The sequence below is a fragment of the Xyrauchen texanus genome, chromosome 7 (genome assembly GCF_025860055.1).
Source record: "Xyrauchen texanus isolate HMW12.3.18 chromosome 7, RBS_HiC_50CHRs, whole genome shotgun sequence".
NCBI classification, from domain to species: domain Eukaryota; kingdom Metazoa; phylum Chordata; class Actinopteri; order Cypriniformes; family Catostomidae; genus Xyrauchen; species Xyrauchen texanus.
The window spans coordinates 31,734,853-31,748,073 of NC_068282.1; the positions used below are offsets into that span (position 1 = coordinate 31,734,853).

Sequence of the window (13,221 nt, forward strand, 5' to 3'; positions counted from 1 at the left end):
CTACAACCCAAGTTTCTCATTTGTCAGAATAATCCATTCCATGGATTACAAGGCTGTTTAACTGATCAGATCAAAATTTCTCTTTCTTAATTAGGTGATTTTGACAGAGATGAACTCAAATGGATTCCAACGTTCTTTTTCTGATGAAGATGATATGACGAGTATCTCAGAAAGTGATGTCATCTACGCCTTCCAGGCCCCACCACTCTTCATCAGGGGAGGCTCCAAGCAATTCTCAGGTATCCAAAATGATACACAAGAAAATCAAAGCAATGTCCTAGGCCACAGTTAGCTAACTGGACATCAACAGTTAGAGGTGCTATAAGCGATTTCAGGTTAAGTGACAAGCTTAAACCACCTTAGACCAGCCAGCCAGCTTGGGCTGGTTTATATGTTTTTTTTTCTTCAGTTGCGTTAGTCACTGAATAAGACCACCCCATCGCTTCGACCACACATCATCTCTTCAAAGCCCTGTCCTACAGAGACCTGTCAGAAAATCCAAATGTTTGCAATGATTGACAGGTAGAGTGCTTTTGATAAATAGGGTGGACCACAACCCTGAAACTTTTTTGCTCAGAGCTTACGGCTGGCACAATGGCAAGTGTGATTTCTCAGGACACCTATTTCTTGTGTTGAAACTCTGATATAACCGATGTCTTGTCATAGCATGTAAGTTTAGCATAACTGTCAGATGAACAATAGAAAATTAACAATGTATCATGTGTTCGGAGGCATCATAAAAAAATGTAGGTTATCAAAAGTGGAAGATGCAAAACAGTTGTGATAATGTCTTCCAAACTTTGTTGCAGCGTAATGCTTAACATATACTGATAAAGCCTCAAATTGTCTACTGGTGTGTAGGTAAAGAGTTTATTCCATTGCAGTTTACCCTGCAATCTGTGTAGAAAGACATGTATAAAAGGTATCTTGGTACTCATAGATAACAGAATTAGAGTTGTTATTTGGATTCTTTTTTTAACAGTTTGATTTGCAAAAAGGTTTACATAACACACTTAGACACTTAGATCGTGAGATAGTGGTAGGGTTTTTCCTGGGCCAAAAATGCTCTTCAGTTGTTGCTGACATATACGGTCATCCACATGCATGAAGTTGGTTTAATACATAATTGCAATTAATTAATATATAACACAGGTTTTTTCAAAGTCAAAGACAGTGGGCCTCCCTTTTGACACAACGTACATGCAGAGTTTTGCAGGTCGCATGCTGTCATTAGCTAAAATCTTCTGACAAATGAAACATAAAGGTTGTGGTGCATCAACTGATCATGTCCATGTAAATTATAAGCTTAAATACTGCTCATCATATCATCGTCTTTTGGGTTTAAAACTGAAACCCCTGAAACTGAAGGATTTTAATTTGGTGGTCTCAGAAACTGCAGACTAAATACCTCACATCTACTTTATTGGCGGGCTTGACAAATATCAGAGAATCTTCACAAAGATTCTTGATATATATATATATATATATATATATATATATATATATATATATATATATATATCTATTACATATACATACTTGACTATTATTTTCAGAACTGTTTAAATAATGTATTAAATATAATGTAATAGTTGAACTCAATACATAGCATATGTATTCCCTGATATAGCATAACTTAATTTCATGTTTACTAAATAACTAAATTAGTTATTTTTATCTAACATATGGAAGCTTTTGAATTTGACTCAGAATGTATTATTTTAAGGTGCTATGTGAAACTTTATTTAATGAACACCTTATTTGTATAGGACTAGTTGTAATATTCTGACCGTACCCATTAGTAGTACACTTTGTTGAGTTGGAACTGTGCTAGTGAAATTTTTTTTTTTTTCATTTAATGGCATAAGCATTGGAAAGTCACTCCTTATTACTTCTTTAGGTAAATGTAGTTCGTCTTTCTAAAAAATAAATTATAGTATTTGTTATGAAAAAAATATAGTAGCCTAAATAGATTTAGAAACGTTAAAATAATACAGCTGCCACTGTTGTAACAGAAATTACAACTGAAAAAAGACTAATAGATTCTGTCTAGATAGTAATAGCTTATTTGATATGAATAGTTTTTTTAAATGCCACATACGTTTTGTGGTCTGCTGTGTGACATCGAGGGAAGCTCATTTGAAGTGATCTGATCTGTGCTATCTTATCTATGGAGCTCAGATATTGAGGGAAGCCTGGTTGACACACACTCCAGAGATACAGTAGGATAGAGTAGAGCTGATAGCGCTTTGTGCCATGTAAACCCATGTTGGACGGCCACCAAAAAATATCGAATTCAGGACAAAGCCTTAGTGGTTGCTGCTGCTGTTTGCTTTACATGTTTTGACTTTCAGAAGAAGAAAAAAACCATCAAGAGTTTTGATCCATTGTTGTACTTTTTATAAAATAATTATAGAAATATATATTAACAAGGGTGTTTCAAAACTTCATGTGGGTAAATTAACCAATTTAAAGGAATAGATTACCCAAAAATTATAATTCTCTCATCATTTATTCGCCCTTATACCATCTCAAACTCATAGGACTTTCTTTCTTCTGTGGAACACAAATTAAGATTAAAGATACAATGCAAGTCAATGGGGTCCAAAACTTCAAAGCTCCAAAAAGGACATAAATGCAACATAAAGTAATCCATATGACTTGAGTGGTTAAATCCATGTCTTCTTAAGCGATACTAACAGACCAAAATGTAACTCTTTTTTTATTATAAATCTGTAGTCTCCTGACCACAGTCACATTTTAAAGCTTGATTACTCTGCCTCATGCTTTTTAGAGATTCGTAGTGAAAAAGTAGTTACATTTTGGTCTTTTTCTCACCCAAATTCGATGGATAGCCTTTATGTTGCTTTTATGTTCTTTTTGGAGCTTAAACGTTGTGGACCTTCTTGATAAATAAATAAATAAATTGATCAATTGTCACACATTATACATACATTTCTGCATATACATGGTGAAATTATTTATTTTTCACATATCCCAGCTAAGCTGGGGTCAGAGTGCAGGGTCAGCCATGATAGGCGTTGGGCCGAGTCCGTCTATCTCGTTTAGTTTTTGATTTGGTAGTTACCCAGCAGCTGTCTGGCTCATTTTTTTTATTTGTCTGTATGAATAATTCACAAAAAGATTACCGATTGTTTCCAACGCCAATTGTTGCACATTAAAGTATAAAAATAGATTTAATTTCGCTAGCTGATCACAAACGTTGGCCGGAGTGAGATCCAATCAACGCTTGTGTTGTTACCTTGTTGAATTGATTTGGCCAATCACGTTATTCGTTGAACCGGTCGCGTGACTCAGCGTCAGTCTGAAGCCAAATGAGTCTACAACCCAACCTGGAGAGACCGGTGTGTCTCGGCAAGACAACGTCAAGGTAAGATTTGTTTTACAATGATTATACACCCCTATATCTTAATGCTTTTCATATAAGTTGTATTTAAGACTGCAAGCTATACTTCATCGTGAATATATGCGTTGTCGTTGATGAGAACAGTAGCCACGAAAGAATGTTGGTAGTGGAGCAGTAAAGCTAGGTCTAACGGTATGTTGCTTAGGCTAATCCAAATCATTCGGTACATACACAATGAACTAAGCAAAGAGTATTCAAATACGGGATAATTACGGGTAAATATTTAAACGGGAAGACAGTAGGAAATAATTTGACAGGTATGTCAAGGTTGGATTGGTTTATAGCAAGCTACCTAGGCTACAAGTAAGCTAGACTAATTATCAGCTAAAAAGAGTGCAAAGCAAAACAAAGAAATGATTTCACATAACAGAACAGGTATAAGATGGAATATGGTGGAAAAATATTTTATTTAAAGATGGCTGTTTTTGAGCTATTTAACAAAATTATTTGTGGTCAGAACTGCAGTAGTCTTGTCAAGCTCGTTTAAGATGGTTAGCATCTTAATACAAATGTCAAGATGAAAAATGTGATTTAAAATTATCTAGTAATGTGTGCTTTCTGTGTTTATTTATTTGAATATAATTCAGTTGTTTATCTAACACACAGACACGGACAGGACAACATCATATCTCTCCACACCCAAATGACTACAGAGGTGATCGTTGACAATCATCATCACATTAACAGCACCATGAATGGAGCAGGTCAAGATCACGGAGTTGCTTAGTATCCACATCAAAGATGACCCATCTTGATCTATCGACACCACCAACAGAACCTGGCCAAGAAAGTCCAAAAACCTCTGCACTTCCTCCCACAGTTGAGGAAGGCTCATCTCCCACAAATCCATCCTCTTAACTTTCTATAGGGGAATCATAGAGAGCCTCTTCCTTCCACCCCCACCCTCCAATAACCTAAGGGCAGCTGATTGACTCTTGCACAAATACACTGGTAGTTTACACTATGATGCTGCTACATTGGTTTATTTTTTATTATTAAATTTGCTATGAACATTTGACCCCACTTACACACATATTGCACTGCCTTTTGCTACTTGTCATGTCATCCACTTTCACTGAAATACTATATTAATTAGGGATGAGTCACGATTTTCGAATATTTGATTAGTTGATTTTATTATAGAATATTGAATAGGATGTGCTGGGATGATTGTCTTTAAAAAATCCCCATGTTTTAGTTGTGGTTATAAGTTGCAATCCTAAATTCACATAATATTTTTATACATTTTATAAATATATTCTTAATATTTGTTGTTTTTGTTTCTATGTTTGAGCTTATATATCTCAATATTAATAACAGTCTGGTTAATTTTGAGTCTTGAAATGTAAACTCTCAAGTGTTGGCTTTCTAAATATATGTTGGTTATGTGTATATTCAGAATGACTTCTGAGCAGCAACCTTTTTATTTTGGGGATGTCATGAATGCATCACTTGCCAAAATTGGGGCTGACTAGTAAGGGGTTAAACGTATATAAATGAAGGTTTTATATAAAAATTATACATTTGATACAAACCTTCACTGTTGTTAGCTGCATTTTCTATCTTCTTACGTGCTCTTCTTATGTGTTCTTTGTTGGTGAAGAGCATGTAGCATTCTCTGTGAAATCCAACATTTGCCGGCACATCTTGGACGTCTTCGGAATTTAAGTTAAATGCCAATACGGCTTTTTCAGCTACTGTACTCTCTGTGGTTTGCAGAGAGTACAGTAACATAAATTTGTACATTGAACAATCTTTGCCCAACCTGTCTGGGAAAGGGGGGTTAAAGGGCTTTTTACATTTGAGGCTAAATGGATAAAACACCTCATTTTTACCTCAGTATTACTGAACTACAGAACTAAATTTACATTTTTAATGATTTACAGCAAAATTGTAATTTCAAGAACGCAGCTTCCTGGTCATCTGTGTTCATTATTTACATTGGTTGTCAAGGAAACGGGAGGTTTTCTAACATTATGATTAGTACTCCTGCTTATTTGCCGGTTTAAAAAAGTAAGAGTTTGTAAGGACATTTTGCGTCAAATGTGCAAACAACAAAGTTGGAAACAATGTCTGTAGTACGCATACGATTTTATTACATGAACTCAGCAAAAAAAGACTTACACAGCTGTGAGGTAAGTATTAAATTCATAATTTCGAGGTCTGGCCCACCGCCTATGATACGGCACCCCTGGAGCAGATAGGTTCAAGGGCCCAACAGTGGGCTTGAACCCCTGACCTTCTGGTCAGTAACCCAGAGCCTTAACCGCTGAGCCACCACTGCCCATAAACGATAAAATAATAGATGACTTGCATTGTATGAATATAAGCCCATCATACTCTATATGAAAAAAAAAGTTTTCTGTTCCACAGAAGAAAGTCAAAGGAGTTTGAAATGGCATAAGAGTGCGTAATTGATTAGAGAATAATAATTTTTAGTAATATTATTGCTTATATTGAAATATCAAGCCAGGTGAGATTAGCAGCACTTCATATTCAGTCAAGAAACATTTTATAATTAATAAAACTGCTCAACAGTCTGTCAACTGTTGACTAATGAGAGTATTTTAGCTATTTGCATATTTTCTATCTTAATAACATCACTGATCATTAACATATACTTATGCCGCCACAATTATCAACCAAAGGTACATTGTGTAAGTCCAAAATTAAAAAATATGATGTAAGCCATGAAGAAGTATTACAAATATTTTTTATATAGGGCTAATACTGAATATACTGCAACAGAAGTGTAATGGATCTGCAAAACATATCAGGCTCATGTACTGTAGATCCAGGTTTTACTTTGTCTCTCTTAAGAGTTGTCTTTTTCTACTGCAGAGAAAAATGATTTTTTTTCTTCCTTCAGCAATTTCCAATCAGATGAGATTGTGTTGGATGTCTGCCAAGGTTTCTTTATTGAAAAATGAACTTGTACGCTTCGTTTAAAAATTGATATTCCATCTGATGAAAAATAGCAACAGTGGGATTACTGCAAAGAAAGACAACTGGATTTGGAATTAGACTGTCTGTCATTGCTCTCATCGGTATGCTGCTCTCTCCCTTACATATAAACTTTCATTATGGTGTTACACTTTTCTACAAACAGGGTAATGAAGGGATGCAAATGTACTTTCAATTGAAGTGCATTCTTTTTGGATTTATTTGTATACCACTTTGTACAACAGTAATTGCCTGAAATGAGTTTTTTTTAAAAAACTAAAAGATCAATTTTTAGATCTAGACCTTTAGTGAGCCACAAAATAGAGTTAGTAAGTAATTTTGGGCAGAATCAATGATCAAAGGATAAATCTTTGATCTTCCTCTAGTAAACTTGAAATCTTGAAATTAGCATTAACGCTACTTATTAAAACAGTATTTTCACCTGAAGACCAAATATTTTTGGAATACGTTTGGTCCTAATGCAAAAATATCATAATTATTAAAGGTATAGTTCACCAAAAATTAAATAAATTCTCTCATCATTTACTCACCCTCATGCCATCCTTCCATGGGCCTTTATAAATCATGACCTCCCAATAATCCACATCCATAAATTGGCTATATCACTCTACTCTCTCCTCTTCACCAGTAGCTGGTGTGTGGTGAGCCTACTGGCACACTATGGCTGCCGTCGCATCATCCAGGTGGATGCTGCACACTGGTCGTGGTTGAGGAGTGTCATCTATTCACAATGTAAAACTCTTTGAGTGTAGTGTCAGAAAAGTGCTATATAAATGCAACTTTAATGTATTAATTTATTCATTTCTTCATGCATAACACAAACAAAGATTTTTAGAAGAAAATCTTAGCTCTGTAGGTCCATACGATGCAATTGAATGGTGACCAGACCTCTGACGCTCCAGGCAGCAAAAAATTATTCCACACGACTCCAGTGGTTAAATTTATGTTGTCTAAAGTGATATGATCGCTTTGGGTGAGAAACACTGTACATTTTTATACTCTAAATCTCCACCTTCACTTGCACCGTACTGATATACAGAGCTGAGATATTTTTCTAAAAATCTTTGTTTGTGTTATCCGTGAAGAAATTAATAAATGAATAAACAAAAGTTGCATTTTGTTTGTGTTCAGCAGAAGAGAGAAATTCATACACATCTGGGATGGCATGAGGGTGAGTAAATGATGAGAAAATTTTCATTTTTGGGTGAACAGTCCAATTAAAATTAAGCATTATGTTTTCCACTGGAAATGTCGATCACTCATGATTGGAGGTTTTGTAGAATGTATTTAAGGGATTGATTAAAAAATGAAAATTCTGTTACGCTTATATATACTATAGTCAGTTTTAAGGCAAGTCAGTCCACTCGGCGACCATCAATGGAACGCTCCCAGGCAGGTTCGGCAGCTATTTTCTATGTAAACAAGCAGCATAACACCATGTCCTAATCAGACGCAACTTGATGCCAAGGCACGCGATGAAAGGTATCTTTTCCATATTAATCAGAGTTTTGTTTGAACCAGCCGTGACACATGACGAGTGACAGCGACAGGGCTTTCTATTTTTGGAATGGTTTTTATTTCTGCGACGTTGCGCCAGGCAGCGCAGGTCTAAAATGATTCTTACTGCAGTATATTAAAGCCAGCATCTCATTAGCCAATTCAGAACAACTTGATTTTGTCTGAGAGTGTCACACCTACCAAATGTTGACCTTGAGGTGTCGTTCTCTTTAGCCGAAACTCTGTGTCACACACACGCACACACACACGCATACAGTTTCAGAATGGCAGAGGGTAGACATACCTGCTCATTCTGTCTTGATCCCTGTCATGTGGAGATTTGCAAAATAATAACAGGATTACCACGTAAACATAAACAATTGTAACAGACTGAATAAGGATGCAATTCTAGTAAGTTTTCCCTGTTTATGTGTGTGATTGTGCATTTATCCCCTCAGGGCTCGCCGTAGAAAGCATTACGGAGCTTCAGTAAGAAGTTGCGTTAAGTAATCACACTGTTCCATCTGTGATTACTCTGATTTCTACATTTTATTGTCAATAATCATCATTTTAGTGTATGAATATCACGTGGTAAGGACGAGGTGTAAAAGTACAGTTCCTATCGACTTGAATGGGGAAAGACCGTGTAACGGTTTTCATGTTCTCTCGTTGAAGGAGGAAGTGGGAGCCGGTTAAAAAATTTAACGTGAGTCTTTATTTCCCACACTTTTCAGTGTAACACACACACTACTGGCTTTTCAACCATGCACACAACCTTTTTATCCCTCTCCAGCTCTCACTGTAACACAGAACAGCTGTTAGAGATAATTTCCCACAGGTGTCAGTCCTTACCTTTCTTCCTCTCCCGACATCACTAAAACTGAAATCTCCAAAACTTAGTCAAGATAAAGATAAAAAAACATCCTTAAAATCAGCAGTTAATTCTGACAACAATGGTATCATAAATCTTCTTTAGCTCAGATCAAAGTAAAAAACTCTGTTTATCGGGCTGGTTCAGCTGGTGCTCATGCACATTCTCGAGTTGACTGACAGGCAGTGTTTGTATCTAAAAGGATCTTTCACCTGTAAGGTGGGACTTTCTTTTCTACATCAGCTGGCCATTGGGCATTCCAATTCTCCCATTCATTTTAATAGAAGTGGTCCGTCTCTGCTAAATAGTCTCTGCCCATGCCCTGTCAAACCCGTAAGACTTTCTGTCTTCTGTGGAACACAAGAGAAATTTGGATGAAGCTTAATTGTACTCTTTTCTATACAAAGACAGTGCATTTGGTCTGACGGTTACAATCTGCCTAAGATCTTCTATTGTGTTCCGTGGATGAAAAAAGTAATGTGTTAGGAACAAAATGAGGGTTAGAAAAAGACAACAACATTTTCATGAACTAACTCTTTAAAACAAAATATTTGGTTTGGAAGGTTTTTAGACAGTGGATTATTTAAAAAAAAAAATCACTGTAACAGGCTCCAATTGTCTTGACCTTGTTCTGTAACTATTTACTTACAGATTGATGGTAAAATTACAGTTAATCTATATAAGGAAATGAGTGCTCTGTTTGTGGCCTCATATCCTCTACAGTGTTTCAAAGTGTTCATCAAGCTGTCAGAAACTTTAAATTATGTTATGAGTAACTTTTTGCTGACTTTGCTTGACGTCACATATTATACACATACAGCTACCACTGCAGCAAAATATTTGGAGGCAATTTTTCATAGACTTTACACCTCATTACAGGTGACATTTAGTACGTACAATACTGATCAACACTCAAGTGTGGGTTGGGAATCTTTTGCCAATCTGCCATTATGTCACAGCTTGTTCACTTATAAAAGACCTTATTTAAATTGCTGTATTATTTCAAAGCACTTTTAATGCAAGAAAATACTGATCATCTCTCTTGCATATTGTATACATAATGAAATTTGTGAACTTAAATTTGCATTTCCTGAAGCAAATATTGTACCAATACTTTCAAGCCAGCAAAAACATTTGGTTCTGTATAAATATAATACTGCATTGTGTGCAAATATTGCTATAATATCATTGTTATATTTTGAATGCTGAGCATTCAATTAATGTAAGTCAATAGCTGTGTCCAAAATGGCGTACTATACACTGATGAGACAAAATATTATGACCATTATGCCTAATAGTCAAGTAAAGTCAAAGTTTATTTCTATAGCACATAATATGCTGTTGGTCCTCCGTGTGCCACCAAAACAGTGCCAACCCACCGTGGCATGGAATCTACAAGACCCCTGAAGGGTCCTGTGGTATCTGGCACCAAGACAATAGCAGCAGTTCCTTCAAGTCTTGTAAATTGCAAGGTGAAACCACCATGGATCGGACTTATAGGTCCAGCACATCCCACGTATGCTCAGTCTGATTGAGATCAGGGGAATTTGGAAGCCAGGGCAACACCTTGAAATCTTCATCATGTTCCTCAAACCATTCCCGAACAACGTTTGCAGTGTGGCAGGGTGCATTATCCTGCTAAAAGAGGCCACTGCCATCAGGGAATACCATTGCCATGAGCGGGTGTGCCTGGTCTGCAACAATATTTAGGTAGGTGGCACATGATGTCCACATAAATGGCTGGACCCAGGATTTCTCAGCAGAACATTGCCCAGATCATCACACTCCCTCCACCGGCTTGTCATCTTCCCACAGTGCATCCGGGTGCCATCATTTCCTCAGGTAAACAGCACACAATTACATAAATGCCCACTTGATATAGAAGAAAACCAGACTCATCAGACCAGGTGACCTTCTTCCACTGCTCCAAGGTCCAGTTCCAACACTCGCGTGCCCACTGTAGGTGCTTTCGACAGTGGACAGGGGTCATAATGGGCACTCTGACTGGTCTGTGGCTATCCAGTCCCATATGCAGCAGGGTGTGATGCACTGTGTCTTGTGACACATTCCTGTCATTAACATTTTCTGTGACTTGTGCTACAGTTTTGTGTTTTGTATACTTTTGTTTTCCCCACTTCCTTTGGCTAAAATTGGAATATTTGAATAACCAAGAACCTCCTGGCAGAGGAACACGCTAGATTTGATGGCACATCCTTACACAGAAACTGATTGTGTGGAGCAGTGCACGCTTATTCATTGCGCACAACGCATGTACCTGTCATTATAAACAGATTTACTGTATGGAGAACGGAGACTTCGCAAGGGGTGAGCTAGGTGTGGGAAAGTTATAGGAAAGCTGCATACTGTCATCTGAACCAGTGTCAAAAGCAAAACTGCATGAGAGAGACCCAGCGTGTGCTCTAATAATAGTTTTGAGATTTAAAACCACTTTTAAACTCTTATAATGCATGGCAATTTACACTTAAGTTTATCTTGCCAATTAAGCTTGATATAAATTTAAACTGCCGGTCTAATCCCGTAAAATAATCCTATTATTAAAACGTCCACTGGAAATTGACAAAATATTTTGAGAAGTTTCTTTACCTCATGGCAGGTATTGAAATGCACAATTCCTGACAGTGCAGGCATTGATTCTAACTTTTATAAGGTGCCAGTATGGTGTTCTATTTGCAAAATGATGAGGCAAAAGGGCAGGTCCACCATGGATTTCTATGCACTTCGAGCACTACCTTTGGACCACATGCACAGTCTGAACCTGTGGCCGATGAGACACAGATAAATTCTCCTGCATAAGCAGCGCTTCAAGCATGCCTGCAGTTTATCCAACATCTACAGTTCATGGTGCATATTATAAAATAATTCTAAATTGTAATGTTATATTGTGCTGTTTATAGGGATTTTTCTTTTGTCCTTTTGCTTCAGGGACATCTTTCTCTACACATTTGCAACTATGCATAGAGATTGCCATTACATAGAGATGGTTTGGGCATGCTTTATGCCAATTACTAACAAATTGTACTGAATCTTATGAAAAGTTTTAATGAGAACTTGTCCTGTACGTTTAAGTATGGAAAATCCACACAATTATTAGTGAATGAGGCTCATTGTTTTCTAAAGTAAGCTTTACTAGTTTTCAAAATCTTTGTTTTTTTGTGGAGGAAAGTTACGTTGCAGTATGGATGAGAGGCGTAAATGTAGAAAAATCAATGTGTTTTCAACCAAAAAAAGGTAGTAGTGTGGACGTTGCCTTAGATTCCCAAGTTTTTATTTTATGAGTATGACACCAAAAAAGTACATTCAAATTCAATCCAAGAATACTGTGCTGATGGCATAATTTTTCATCAAAGGCACTGTGTGCGAGACATAACTGCATGTAGAAAAACAAAGTATACAGTAATAATGAGGAATATGTTCAGAATGTACCAGCTTGTATTTAGGTCAATATTTGGCTGGGTAGCATGATCCAGTTCACTTCTGCTGGTAGATACTGTAACTACATTTGACTCCAAAACTCATCTTATAAATAGCCTTTCAAAAAGTGGCTGTGTATACTGACAAAATAATTTTCTAAATCATAAATATATTTCAAATATGTTGGATATGTTTCCATTTGCTGCCATTTACATCTCAGCTTAGGATAGTTGCTAGTGAAGTGCTTGGGACTGTGCATTCTTGTGGTGTCATCAACCAACCAGTTAGTCATAACATCATTTCCCTTCAGCTCCAGTATAATAAATCACATGTTATTTACAGATCAGGTGATTTGCTCAAGAACTTCAGTGGTCCCTATGAGCAAAGATAGTGGAATTAAAATCGCATTGCCTACATCTGAGTGTTAATGCACCACCTAAGCAACTGCCATTGAAATGAACTAAAATGCATACAGATATATCTGAATATTATAGATTTCCTTGCTTTGTCCATGGCCTTTTTAAGAAACCAATTTCTTGTATGATTATGTCCATAGGAGCTAACATTTAGAGTATAGATGAATTAATTGTAGATTGCTCAATCCATATATCAGGATTGTATTGGTCTCTACCCCATATCTCGATCCATTGAGAAGATATAGCCCACATCTTGTTCGGGCTATCTCTCTCTCTCTCTCCCTCTCTCTCTCTCTCAAAAGATCCCCCTTTGGAACTTTGGTTATTACTGGGCTGATAGTGGTTTGGTGAGGTCATGAGTAACCAAGAAAAACACACTCCATTTCTGTGATGAGGTTTCTTTTACAGATTTCCATGGTATTGTATGGACCCTCCAGCCCCGACAAGTGTAGAATTAATCTTTTTGTTGACATGGACTGCTCCAATATTATGTCACTTTAATCAAATGCTATCTTATGTTGTTATATGAGGCGTCATCGTCCTCTAGGCTGTTGTTTCATGTACTCTAGTGTGGTATAATTAAAGTCACAGTGGAAAACATGACTATTATAGCT

At 36.7% G+C, this 13,221-nt stretch overlaps 1 protein-coding gene across 3 annotated transcripts in view; it reads left to right on the top strand.

The window, feature by feature from the left end:
- The window catches only part of usp43a (ubiquitin specific peptidase 43a), a 223,712-nt gene that overhangs the window by 150,609 nt on the left and 59,882 nt on the right, over positions 1-13,221 (top strand). For all 3 annotated transcript variants that reach the window (XM_052129543.1, XM_052129541.1, XM_052129542.1), the window contains one exon: positions 95-239. In XM_052129543.1, the coding sequence (XP_051985503.1) occupies positions 95-239 (145 nt within the window). The remainder of the gene's footprint in view (positions 1-94; positions 240-13,221) is intronic.